Here is a 13,237-nt window from a genome sequence, read left to right as displayed (position 1 = left end):
TTTAACTATCAAAAATATGAAAATTGGAAAATTTGAAAATTACCAAAATTTGTTTAACAATTTTCGTAAATACACTACAAATAACGTGATATTAACTTTGATATTTACTTTGTAAATTTAAAAATAATTATTTAAATTCAAGATTCGTGGAGAATCCGACAGGTAAATGACCTTAATTCGTTGAAATTTTATATCAAGTACAATAATAATGCAGCATCGTTTTCGATTACATAATTTAAAGTACGAGGCATTAACAAGGCATTTTCGGTGATTCGAAATAATTATTGATTTCACGTTCTAATTGTTATGTAATAAATATACATGATTTCTCTTCTCTTTTTTTTTGTCATATATATAAATATTTATATATAAAATTAAAATAACTAGGTAACCAATATATAACATTTTTAGTACACTTTAACCTTGTACTTTTCTTCTTCTTCTTTTCTTTTTTTTTTATCGTAAAACATATATTAGGCTTTGGAATTATACATAATATTTAAAGTATAATATATAATATGACGTTTCAATCTGCATTGTCTTTGTATAAATTTTATCTCTCTTGTAGTATTTAAAATACTATCAAATATGACGAGACGTTACGTACAATCGTTGCAAGTTTATATTTATTAGATTGTATATTTATTTATTTATTTATTTATTTATTTATACGTACTGTTAATATTATGGCATTGTTTTTTTCCTCAATTTTCATTCGTACTGGTTATTTTATCATAAAATATGATAGTTTGATCATTTTCAACTCATATATAATAATACTGCACAAGTTTTCAAATGTTTCGAAGGTTTCAAAAACAAAAAAAAATATATGAAAAAATGGAGCAATTTAAAAGAGTATAAGACTTAATTAGAAAATAAATTAAGATTTAATTTATTAAATAAAAAAAAGTAAATAATTTTTTACAAAAATGTTTAATTTGCTTTTTTAACTTTTAAATTTTCTAAAATATTTAAAATATTCAAAAATAGGGTTTTTCTCTTAAAAATTGATTTCCTGTTAATATCAATTAATTGAAATCAATGCTTTCTTCTTTTGTATGTATAAAAATGCAGAGACATTCGAACAATTAAAATTCTAAATAATTTTCTTTTTTTGGAATGACTTAGACAGTCTGTTGAATTGTGTTTAAAAATAAGTCGATGTTTCTAAGGCACGCGCATTAAGTCTTATAGTGGAGAGTACGATAGTCTTGAAGCAGTTTGAAAAAGATTTAAAATGAGCATATTGCCTCATAAAGTATCCACCATTATAATCTCATGATCACAGAATTTACACACTTTTCGTTTTTTCGTATTTTTTCTCTTCTTCTCATTATAAATTATAAATGTAAAAAAAGTTGTTTATCAAAAGACAAGAGCTTTCAGGAAAAAATTATCAGTTATCTAAAAATGCTCTCTCAAGACAGACTTTTGTTTTTGTTAATTAAAAAAAAAAATCACTGTGATTACACACATGTTTTCTATCAACATTTTTTCTATTAAAAGAATTATTTTCTTACCTTGAATATTTATCTAACTGAAGACTTTTGAATTAAATGCAAAATTCGTTTTTAAGTACACTATCAGTTTAAATGCAAAAAAAAGGCGCATACGAAACTCAACAAAAATGTTTCTAACAAGTAAATTGTAATCCATTTACAATTGTGTTGTAATAACTGTTTTCCTTGTGATTACAGTGTGCTTTGTTGGACTTTGGGAAGTTGGCGATTGCGATGGATCCGCAACTAACCAGGGACTAATGTCCTGTGCTGAATTTTCATCCTGTGAAATAAAAATCAATCAGTTTCGTATTTTTTTTTTTTTTTTGTTGAGAAAAGACTATTACAAATATTTCTCGAATTCTGAACTTTAGTTTCCTTATTTGTAAAATATGAAAGTATTTTTTATTTCGATTATATAAATAATTTTTGCTTTTATATAGAAAAAGGACTGTATTTTATAGTTAAATTTAAAGAAATTGAAAACGTCCAGAATTCGAGAAAAGAGAATTAAAACAACACAAACAATTAGTGTTTTTCACATTAAGAATTTTCTAATGATGTCATAAAAAAATGCAGTAGCATATATTCGACTTGCAAGCATTTTTTATTCGTATTTTTCTCCTTCGACAATTTTATTTTATTTTTTTTTGTTTACTAACCTTATGCGTAAGTGTTGTCGTTGTTGTTTGAATTTCTTCTGTTTTAACAACTCTCGCGTTACCTAATTCAGCGTCATTATTTTCAAGAATAATCTCAGCCGTTTGTTCAACGGGACTGCTCGGTGGTTTTTGCGTTTGCGAGAAACCAACATCATTAAATGGATTGAGTAGTCCCAAAAATGGATTTGAATCTATAAATGGATTAGTATTTGCTTTGACTTCTTCGATTGGCTCTTTTTTATTATCCAAATTATTCATCTCTTCATTAACAACAACACCATCGGCAACTTCAATACTTGTATTATTAATAAATGGATTATTTGTAAATGGATTTTGCGATTGATTCAACATTTTTGGACTATAGGGTGTTGTTTTTTGTTCTATTTTACCCCAACTATCGAGGGAGAAATGTGTTACGGTAACGGTATCGTCGATCGATGGACTCGGTGCTGTTCCACTCACTGATAATGTCAATTTATCTCCACCCTGTTGTCATGAAAGAAAAAAAACATAGCAGAGAAGCACCAAAAAAATTAACAAAGCAAGCTAGCAATTCAAAAAGAAGCAAGCTAAGACAAAAATTACGTTATAAACAAACTGGCGAAAAAATTCGAGAAATCGAGTTAAAGTTAAAATTTATATTCGGAGTTGTAGATGTGTAGAAAATATGTTTGTGAGACATTTATCTTTCCTTTTAGTTAGGTAAAATCGAAATCAGTTTCTATAGAGTATTTCGAACATAATGAAAATTTAGTCGTTAATTATTTAATCAATGCTTTTTATTAGTAACTGACCCTTTTGGCCTATTTTCATTTTCAATAAAAAAAAAACCTGTCACTTTGCTTTCAAGTTTTCTTTCTTCAGATCCCGTCACTAATGCAGGCTTTGCACTCTATAATTAATTTTAAAAAAATAGTAAAAAAGTTGCTATTGAAAAATTAAATTTGACGTCTCAATTTTTTTCATAATTTCTATAAATTAAATTACATTAAAAACTAAAATTATTTTTTTAAAATAAATATTTAAATGCCTATTTATTCTTCAACAGGAATTTAAATATTTTAAATAATAATTTCAATATAAAGCCTTTTTGAAGTTGAACTATTTCTAATAATTACAACATTAATCAATATTTTGCTGCAATTTTTAAATAAAATTCTTCAAAACTTTAATCATTTTATTTCAAAATATAAGTTTAAATTACTATTAAATTTTAATTATTTAAGTTTTACAACAATGAACATTTATCAAACATTTCAATTTAAAAATCTTTTAAAATTTAATTATTTCTAAAAATTCACACTATAACGCTTCTAATATTCAATTATTATCTAAAATTTTAACTGAAATTCAATTTAAAATCAATTTTTATTAGAAAGTTCTATGATATTAAAAATAATTTAAATTAAATTAAGACAGTTAAATAATTGAATTCCTGCAAAAATTTTAGTATTTATGAAAATAATTAAATGTTTGCGTAAAATTTTTTTAAGTAATTGAATTCTTTTGGAGAATTTTTATTAAAAAAGGAGATTTCGAAAATCATTGAAGTGAGGAAAATTTTGGAAAATAATTGAATTTCGGAGAAGAATTTTATTATTTATAAAGATAATTTAAATAATTTAATTCCTAAAAAGAATTATATTATTTATAAAAATAATTAAATTCTTGCGAAGAATTTTATTAAATTTTTTTTAAATAATTAAATTCCTTAGAAGAATTTTGTTATTAATTAACAAATAATTGAATTTCGAAAAATTTTTGATGTTAATTAACTTTCTACGAAGAATTTTATGAAAATTTTTTGAAAATAATTGAATTGTTACGAAGAATTTCATTAAACTTTTTGAATATAATTAAATTCTTTCGAGAAATTTAATTAATCATGTATTGAAAATAATTATTAAATTCTAATAAACATATTAGAAGAAAATTAAATATAATAATTTAAAGAATTTTAATAAACAATTTTAAAAGAATTGCATTTTTCGTGGAATTTATTTAAAATTGTATTAAAAATAATTGAAATCCTGTGATGAGTTTTATTTTTTATGAAAAATAATTGAATTCTTGCAAATTTTATTAAAATTTTTTAAATAATTGAATTCTTGAGAAGAATTTTATAAAAATCTTTTTAAACAATTGATTTATTTCGAAAAATTTTATGAAAATTGTGTTTTAAATAATAGGATTCATATGAAAATTTTATTTAGTTATGAAAATAATTGAATGTTTGCAACAAATTTTATTAAAATATTCCCAAATAATTTAATTCCTAAGAAGAATTTTATAAATATATTTTTAAATAATTGATTTTTCGTTGAAAAGTTTTATGATAATTGTATTTTAAATAATATAGGATTCATATGAAAATTTTGTTTATTTCTGGAAATAATTGAATGTTTGCAAAGAATTTTATAAATATATTTTTTAAATTATTGAATTATTTTGATAAATTTCATTAAAATAGTTGATATTAAAAATATTAATTGAATCTTGTGAACAAATTTGACAATAATTGAAACCGTTTCAAAGAATTTTATTAAAATTTTTTGAATTGTTTCTAAGAATTTTATTTAAATTATTTAAATTATTGAGAATAATTTTTTTTATTTCAACTATTAGCGAACTTAAAGTAAAAAAAAGAAAAAATTATTCTGATAGTAGCAAATCGTAAAAAAATAGTTAATAGTATGATTTAGTAGATGAATACGAAGCCTGCTAATGCTATTCGATCTCTCGGGAAAATTTAATAAAGATTGTTTAAACAAAACAACAAATGTACAATTAAAGAACACGATGAAAATGAAGAGAAAAATTAGAAATTAGTCAAAGAAAACTTACCACTGCAACAATAGTGGCAGCATCGGTGGGTTGAATTTTTTCCGGAGTGGCCGTTGTTTCAGTGGATGAAATTGAAACTAAATTGGAATTTTTTCCAAGTTCTAAAGACTTTGCCTTGAGTATATTGCACTTGAGTGACTCGAGTGGAATTGGCGTGCGGGGCGGCAACGCAGAGGCACCACAAACCTGATTGTTTGGCACAATTGGTGTTTGTTGATTATTTATATTTTCAATAGTTAAATTCGTCTTCATTGTTTCAGTCTCTTTCTGCGTTGTTGCAATCGTTGATTGATTCCTTGGTTCCAAAGGTTGCTGATCCTTTGCCAATGACTTTAATAGTGAATCAACTAGTGGTGAAGATGTTCCTTGAATACTCGAGTTTGAAGATTTTGTACTACTTCTACTCGACTGACGTTGAATACTCTCTTCTTCTGAACCACCTGAAATAATTCATTTCCTATTTTTTACATTCTCATCTCTCAAATTCCTTCAAATTTTCAAAGATTTTAATTTAAAACCTTTTCAAAATTCAATTATTTCTATAAACTCACGTTATAATACTTTTAATATTCAATTATTATCTAAATTTTTTACTGAAACTCAATTTTAAATAAATTTTTATTGGATAATTCTACAAGAATTCAATTATTTCAATAGACACAAAAATAAATAATTATTGAATAATGGAATATTTCTTAAATTGAATTCTTATAAAGAATTTTAACAACAAATAAAATAAAAATTCGTAAAAAAATTTTTATTATTTATGAAAATAATTGAATTCCTTAGAAGAAATTTAATTTTTATAAAAATAATTGAAATTTGTAAACAATTTTATTAAAATTCTTAAAAATAATTGGATATTGACAAGAATTTTAAAAAAATTTCTGAAAATAATTGAATTTCTGTGAAGAATTCTTATATTTATAGAGATAATTGAATTCTTTCGAAAAATTTTCCAAAGATTTGAATTTGAAAAGTTTACAAAATTCAATTATTTTTTAAAATAATCAAAACATTCATGTTATATTGCTTTTAATATTCAATTATTATCTAAAATTTTAACTGAAATTAATTATTAAATAAATTTTTATTAGAAAATTCTACGAGAATTCAATTATTTAAATACAAAAATAAATAATTTATTGAATAATTGAATATTTCTTAAAATTAAATTCTCATAAAGAATTTTATCAACAAATTTTTAAATAATTGATTTTTTTCGACGAATTTTAATAAAATTATTAAGAATAGTTAAATTTTTCAAGAAATTCGATTAAAATTGTATTAAAAATAATTGAATTTCTGTGATGAGTTTTATTGTTTATGAAAATAATTAAATTCTTTTGCAGAATTTTATTAAAATAGTAGATATTGAAAATTCTTGAAGTGAGAAACATTTTTGTTAATAATTAAAATTTTGCCAAGAATTTTACTAAAATTTTTGAAATTAATTGAATTTCGGAGAAGAATTTTATTATTTATAAAGATAATTGAAATTTTAACGAGAATTTTTTAAAATTTTATAACGTAATTGAATTACTGCGAAGAATTATATTGTATTTAAAAATAATTGAATTTTTTCAAAGAATTTTATTCAAATTTCTGAATATAATTGAATTTCTGTGAAGAATTTTGTTATTTATGAATATAATTAAATTCCTGACAAGAATTTTATTACATTTTTTAAATTATTGGATTTTTCGAAGAATTTTATTAAAATGTTTTAAAAGAATTCAATATTGTCGAAATTTTTGTTAAAATTGTATTAAAAATAATTAAATTCTTCCCAACAATTTTATTAAAATTTTTGAAAATAATTGAATTTTTCAAAGAATTTAATCAAAATTTAAAAAAATAATTGAATCTTGTAAAATTTTATTAAAATTGTAATGAAAATAATTGAATTTTTGCTAAGAATTTTATTATTTATGAAAATAATTCAATTTATGCTGAGAATTTTATCATTTATAAAAATAATTTAAATTCTGCGATGAGTTTTATTATTTATGAAAATAATTAAATTATTGCGAAGAAATTTATAAAAAAAATTTGTAAATAATTGGGTTTCGAGAAAATTTTTATTATTTATGAAAGTAATTGAATGTTTGTATAGAATTTTATCAATAATCTAATTTTTTTCTCTAAATCAATTATTAATTATTTTTATTAATTTTGTATTTTGTTTTGTATTTTGTATTTTTGTATTTTTTGTTTTTGTATTTTTATTAATTTTGTATAATATAATTTCGTCGAGATGTCAATTATTTAAATATAAAAATAAAAAATTTATTGAATAATTATAAATATTTCTTAAAATTGGATTTTTATAAAAAAAATTTATCAAAATTACTTGAAATAATTGATTCTTGAAGAATTTTAATAAATTTTTTTTAAAACATTGCATTTTTCTAAGAATTTATATAAAATTTGTATTAAAAATAATTGAAGTCCCGCGAATAATTTCATTATTTATAAAACTAATTGAATTCTTGCAAAATAATTGATTTTCTTGACAAATTTTATGAAAATTATATTTTAAATAATTGAATTCCCGTGAAATTTTTATTATGTATTTATGAAAATAATTAATGTTTTCGCAGAATTTTATTAAAATTTTATTTAAATAATTGAAATGTTGCTAAGAATTTTAAACAAATTTTTGAAAATAATTGAATTTCTGAGAAGAATTTTATTACTTTTGAAAATAATTGATTTTCTACAATCATTTGTAACTTCTTCAAAATTCAACTTTTTTAGTTATTTGAAAAGAAATTATTGCTAGAAATAGAAAAATTTGAAGGTTTTTTATTAAATTTCAAGAATGAACACAATAACTTTAGAAAACAATAATTTTCCAGGATTCCGATTAAAATTCCCTGACTTTTCTAGGTTTCTTCAAGGTTTATAAAATATCCCTAACTCTGAATAACTCTCTGAATAAGTAAGGAAAAATAAAAAAATACCTGAAGATGTCTGTTGTTGCTGTGCTGGTGGTTGTTGCTGCTGCGGTGGCGATTGTTGCTGTTGTTGCGGCGGAGAAGAATCCTGCTGTCTCTGACGCTCGCGCAAAACATGGCTCTGCCTTCTCGCGTAACGTTGACTCGGTCTTCGTTCAAATTGCACAGTACGACGTGCACGATTCAATTGTGTTGTTTGAAATTCCGTTTTTCCACTGTAGCGAAAACGAGAGCCCATGCGAAAGAAATTTTGTCGACCATTTGCACCCTTAACGGGAGCTCGAAGTCTAAAGAACGCATGATGTTCAACGGCACATTTCCACAAGTGTTTACAGGATTTTTCATTGGCCAAACGAAAGACGAATGTGTGTTCCTGTTCGCCTCGACCCTCGTCATCCTCTTCAACTACAACCAAAGTCAGTTTTTTCTTCTTAAAATCCAATCGTCCAATTTTCGGCCAAAAGAATAATCCAATTTTTTGATTCCCCTCGAAGACCAAAATACCAGTTGGTGTCAAACCAAGGGAATATTCACAAGCGTCCTTTCCCAAGACCGTATGCATATCGACACCGTACATATCCAACCATTTCGCTTTACTCAAATAAGTCGATTCAGCTTGTGCTGGACTCAGTCCTTTGTATTTCGCATATTCCTCCAGGATTTCCAGTTCCATTTGTTCGGTTTGTCCGGGAACGAAACGAAATTCAGAAACTGTCACTGCACTGTGCATTGTTGGATCGTAATCACCTAATTCGGCTATAAAGAAATTTTAATTCGATTAGGTTTTCAATTTAATACTAATTTCAATTTAATAATAAAATCTATATTACTAATTTAATAAGAAAATCTATATTAATAATTTAATAAGAAAAATATAATCATCTTTGTTTTTTTTAGTTAATAATAAATGAAAAATATCATACACTGAAGAGCTAATGCTGCCAATTGTACAGCAACTTGATGAGGACAGTGAAGTTTTCCTTCCAGAACATCGTGTTTTAATTGAAGAAAAAACTGATAACGAGTTAATTCCTCTCTAAGTGTGTTCGGTTCCGATGAATAAAATTTAACTTTCAATCGTAAAGTATAAGGAGGTCCAACTAAAATATATTAAGCATGAATAATAATATTCAAACTATTTCAGGGTTGCCACAAAAATTTTATTTTGTTTTTCCCTGATTTCCAGACAGAATTTTCACTTTATTCCTGACCCTAAAGAATATTCTGATTCACTTTAAAAACTACTAAATTCTCAAAAAAATGTTCTATTACATTTTTTTTTACAAATTTATTTAATTGTAAATTTTCAAATTCATTTGTTTACAATTCAATTTTACGAAAAATTTCGATTATTCGTAAATTCTTCAATTAAATATATATTAAAAAATAAAAACTTCAAATAATATAAAAAAAATCCGCAATTAAAGTTTCTCAAAAAAAATTAATTCTACAGAATTGTTAGTTAAAAATATGAAAAATTCAAATTTTCAAAGATTTTAATCTGAAACCTTTTCAAAATTCAATTATTTCTCAAAATTTACATTCTAATGCTTTTAATATTCAATTATAATCTAAAATTTTAAGTGAAATCCATTTTTAAATCAATTTTTATGAGAAAATTCTACCAGAATTCAATTATTTAAATACAAAAAAAAACAATTTATTGAATGTTTATTAAAATTGAATCCTCATATCAATTCAATCCTCATTCTTTTGACGAATTCCAATAACATTTTTAAGAATAATTACATTTTAAAAATAATTGAAAGTCTGCGAAAAATTTTATTAAAATTATTGAAAATAATTGAATTTCAGAGAAGAATTTAATTATTTCTAAAGATAATTGAAATTTTGACGAGAATTTAAAAAAAATTTTGAACTTAATTGAATTTCTGCGAAGAATTTGATTACTTTTGAAAATAATTGAATTTCTGCAATCATTTGTAATTTCTCTAAAATTATCCAAATTATATCGTACAATTTACGGACTTTACGGATCTTTTCTCAAAAAAAACGGACCTTTACAGGATTTACGGTCCAAGATAACTAACTAACTATTTAATCGAATTAATATTGCTTTTAATATTCAATTATAATCTAAAATATTAACTGAAATTCCTTTTTAAATCAATTTTTATTAGAAAATTCTACGAGAATTTAATTATTTAAATAGAAAAATAAATAATTTACTAAACAATTGAATGTTCTTAAAATTCAATTCTTATAAAGAATTCTATCAACAAATTTTTAAATAATTGAATTCTTTTGACGAATTTAATAAAATTTTTAAGATTATTACATTTTTTGAGGAATACTATAAAAATTGTATAAAAATAATTAAAATTTTTGAAAATAATGGAATTCCGGGGAAGAATTTTATTATTTATAAAGGTAATTGAAATTTTTGAAGAGAATTTGTTTATATTTCTACACGTAATTGAATTTCAGCGAAAAATGTCATTACTTTTGAAAATAATTGAATTCCTGTAACGAATCTTATTAATATCTTTTAAAATAATTGAATTTCTAACAAGAATTTTAATATTTATAAAAATAATTGGATTCCTAACAAAAATTTGGTTATTTATAAAAATAATTGAATTCTTGCGAAGAGTTTTATGAAAATCTTTTTAAATAATTGATTTTTTTGGAAAAATTTTATGAAAATTGTTTTTTAAATAATTGAATTCCCGTAAAAATGTTATCATTTATAGAAATAATTCAATTTTTGTGAAAAATTTTATTAAAATTTTATTCAAAGTAATTGAAATCTTCTGAAATATTTTATTATTTTAGAAAATAATTAAATTATTGCGAAAAAATTTTAAAAAATTTGAAATTAATTAAATTCTTGTGAAATTTTCATTATTTATGAAAATAATTGAATGTTTGCATAGAATTTTATCAAAATTTGTTTTAAATAATTAAATTCCTTAGGAATTTTTTTTTAAATAGTAGATATCGAAAATCATTGAATTAAGAAAAAGGTTTTTGAAAATAATTGAAATTTTATACAGATTTTAATAAAATTTTTAAAAATAATTGAATTTCGGCAAAGAATATTGTTATTTATAGAGATAATTGAAATTTTAACGAGATTTAAAAAAAAAATTCATAATAATTTAATTTCTGCGAACAATTTTATTACTTTTCAAAATAATTGAATTCTTGTGATTAATATTGTTATTTATGAAAATAATTGAATTATGCCAAGAATTTTATTAAAATTCCTGAAAATAATTTAAATTCTCGGTAGAATTTTGATATTTGTCAAGAGAATTGAATTCTTTTTAAGAATTGAGTTACAATTTTTAAAATAATATTAATTATAAGTAATAAGAAGTTCATCTAATATCAAGAGAAATGAAATGAAATTTTTCCATAAATACTAGTTCTACAGAATTATTAATTAAAGGTATGAAAAATTCAGATTTTTTAAAGATTTGAATTTGAAACATTTCCAAAATTCAATTTTTGTAGAGTTTTTTACAAAAATTCACCTGTAAATCCATTATTTTGAACAATTATTTAAAAATATATTAAAAAATGTAACTAATTTCAGAAGAATTTTAATTATTAAAATTTCTCAAAAATCTAAGTTCTTTAAAATTTCTAATTAAATTTATTAAAAATAGAAATTTTATAAAGGAAATTGAATTTTAAAAATTTAAACCTTTTGGAGTTTATCTATTTATGGAAATTGTAAACGCAACTCTTTTAAAATTCAATTCATATATAATTAAAATTTTTTAAGTAAAATTAGTCATTAAACAGTTTTTAAGTATTAATTAATTTTAATTTTATGATAGTTTTTCAAGAATGAAGTTATTTAAAAATAAATTATTGTCAGAAATAGAAAAAATGGAAGGTTTCGCATTAGAATTCTTGGTAATTTCATAGTTTATGAGGCAAACAAAAAAGACACAAAAATTATGAATTTTCTTATGAATTCTAAAATTTAAATTTTTTCCTGTACTTTTAATAAAAATCCCTGAGTTTTCCCAGATTTCCCTAACTTGGGCAACCCTGTATTAAACAAAAGACAAACAATTTAAACTTACTTTTAACCTGCTTTTTAATAGGTTTAGTAGGATCCAACCAATGCTGAATATTGTTGCTATCAGTATATTGTAGGCCAAAATAATCTTTTTCTATTAAATCTAAACTATAAAACACTTGCTCATACAAATCACTGGCCAACGCTTTTTTCTAAAACATATTAAATTAATTTTCAATATGTTATTGAGAAAGACCATTTCAAAAATAGTATTTAAATAATAAAAATAGTATTTAGAAAAGAGCAAAAATAGTATTTAGAAAATAGCAAAAATAGTATTTAAAAAATAGCAAAAATAGTAAGTATTTAAAAAAATCTAATAAACAAGGGAATTTTGCATTCTGTAGTAAAACAATGTATTATGAAATAAATGATAATCGCCCAGAGAGAGGAGAGAAAAAAAAAGTAGAACAGAAATATAACAATTGCATACTATATAATTTTCTATGCATTGTTGACGGGAATAATTATAATAAATAATGTACATACCGACAACTCGATAGGTAAATCAGTTCCATCTAACAGTACAACTCTACATTGTACTATATTCTTATTGCTTAACAATCGTTGATTTTTAATCTGTGAAGATGTATTTTGCCCACCGACGCCTCGGCCTCTACGTCTCGATAAAAATCTCAACATTCTCTAGCTTATAGCACACTTTTTTCCCACTCAGTTAAACACTATCTTCATATTGAATATCAACTATGGGTGTATCTTATCGGGAAATAATAATAATTCTTCATGATTTTAGGAAACAAGCTTTTTTTAAAACATCCCAACTTGTTACTATTTTGCTCGCAACTGATTTTCTTTTAACGATAATTACACCGCATTTTTCAATAATCACAAGTAATTACGTGAACAATGTTTCAAATTGACATTTTACATTGGAAATATTTGATTATAGCATCACAAATTAAAAACAAATTTATTGTTGTAATCTTTTAATCGCAGCTAAACAATGTTAAAATTTACTACATAGTTTGACAATCGGTGGGAATTTTATGTCACTTGTGTGCGCTACCTTTCGGGAAGTTTTGAAACTAACAACTTCAGATCGGAAATGGAAACTATGAAGGTGTGTCCACAGGAGGCTAGCGCTTCTTCTTTTTCTAATTCTTCAAATTTCTCGAGAAAGAATTGTAAAAATAGTATCTTCAGTATAATACAGTTACAATGGAATAAATAGAAAGCAGTAGATTATTCGAAGAA

At 22.8% G+C, this 13,237-nt stretch overlaps 1 protein-coding gene across 1 annotated transcript; it reads right to left on the bottom strand.

Annotated features, from left to right (window-relative positions):
* Positions 1-934: 934 nt before the first annotated feature.
* On the bottom strand, positions 935-13,005 carry LOC122510719 (band 4.1-like protein 5). The gene is made up of 7 exons (XM_043625554.1): positions 12,512-13,005; positions 12,027-12,174; positions 8,889-9,065; positions 7,972-8,721; positions 5,006-5,445; positions 2,162-2,647; positions 935-1,782 (listed from the first exon to the last, which is right to left on the bottom strand). Exons 1-7 carry the CDS (start codon positions 12,662-12,664, stop codon positions 1,657-1,659), a joined length of 2,280 nt encoding a protein of 759 aa, XP_043481489.1. The 5' UTR covers positions 12,665-13,005; the 3' UTR covers positions 935-1,656.
* Positions 13,006-13,237: the final 232 nt, after the last annotated feature.

The sequence above is a fragment of the Leptopilina heterotoma genome, unplaced genomic scaffold (assembly GCF_015476425.1).
Source record: "Leptopilina heterotoma isolate Lh14 unplaced genomic scaffold, ASM1547642v1 Lhet_73, whole genome shotgun sequence".
Taxonomy (NCBI): Eukaryota; Metazoa; Arthropoda; class Insecta; order Hymenoptera; family Figitidae; genus Leptopilina; species Leptopilina heterotoma.
This window is presented reverse-complemented; position numbering and strand designations above follow the sequence as displayed.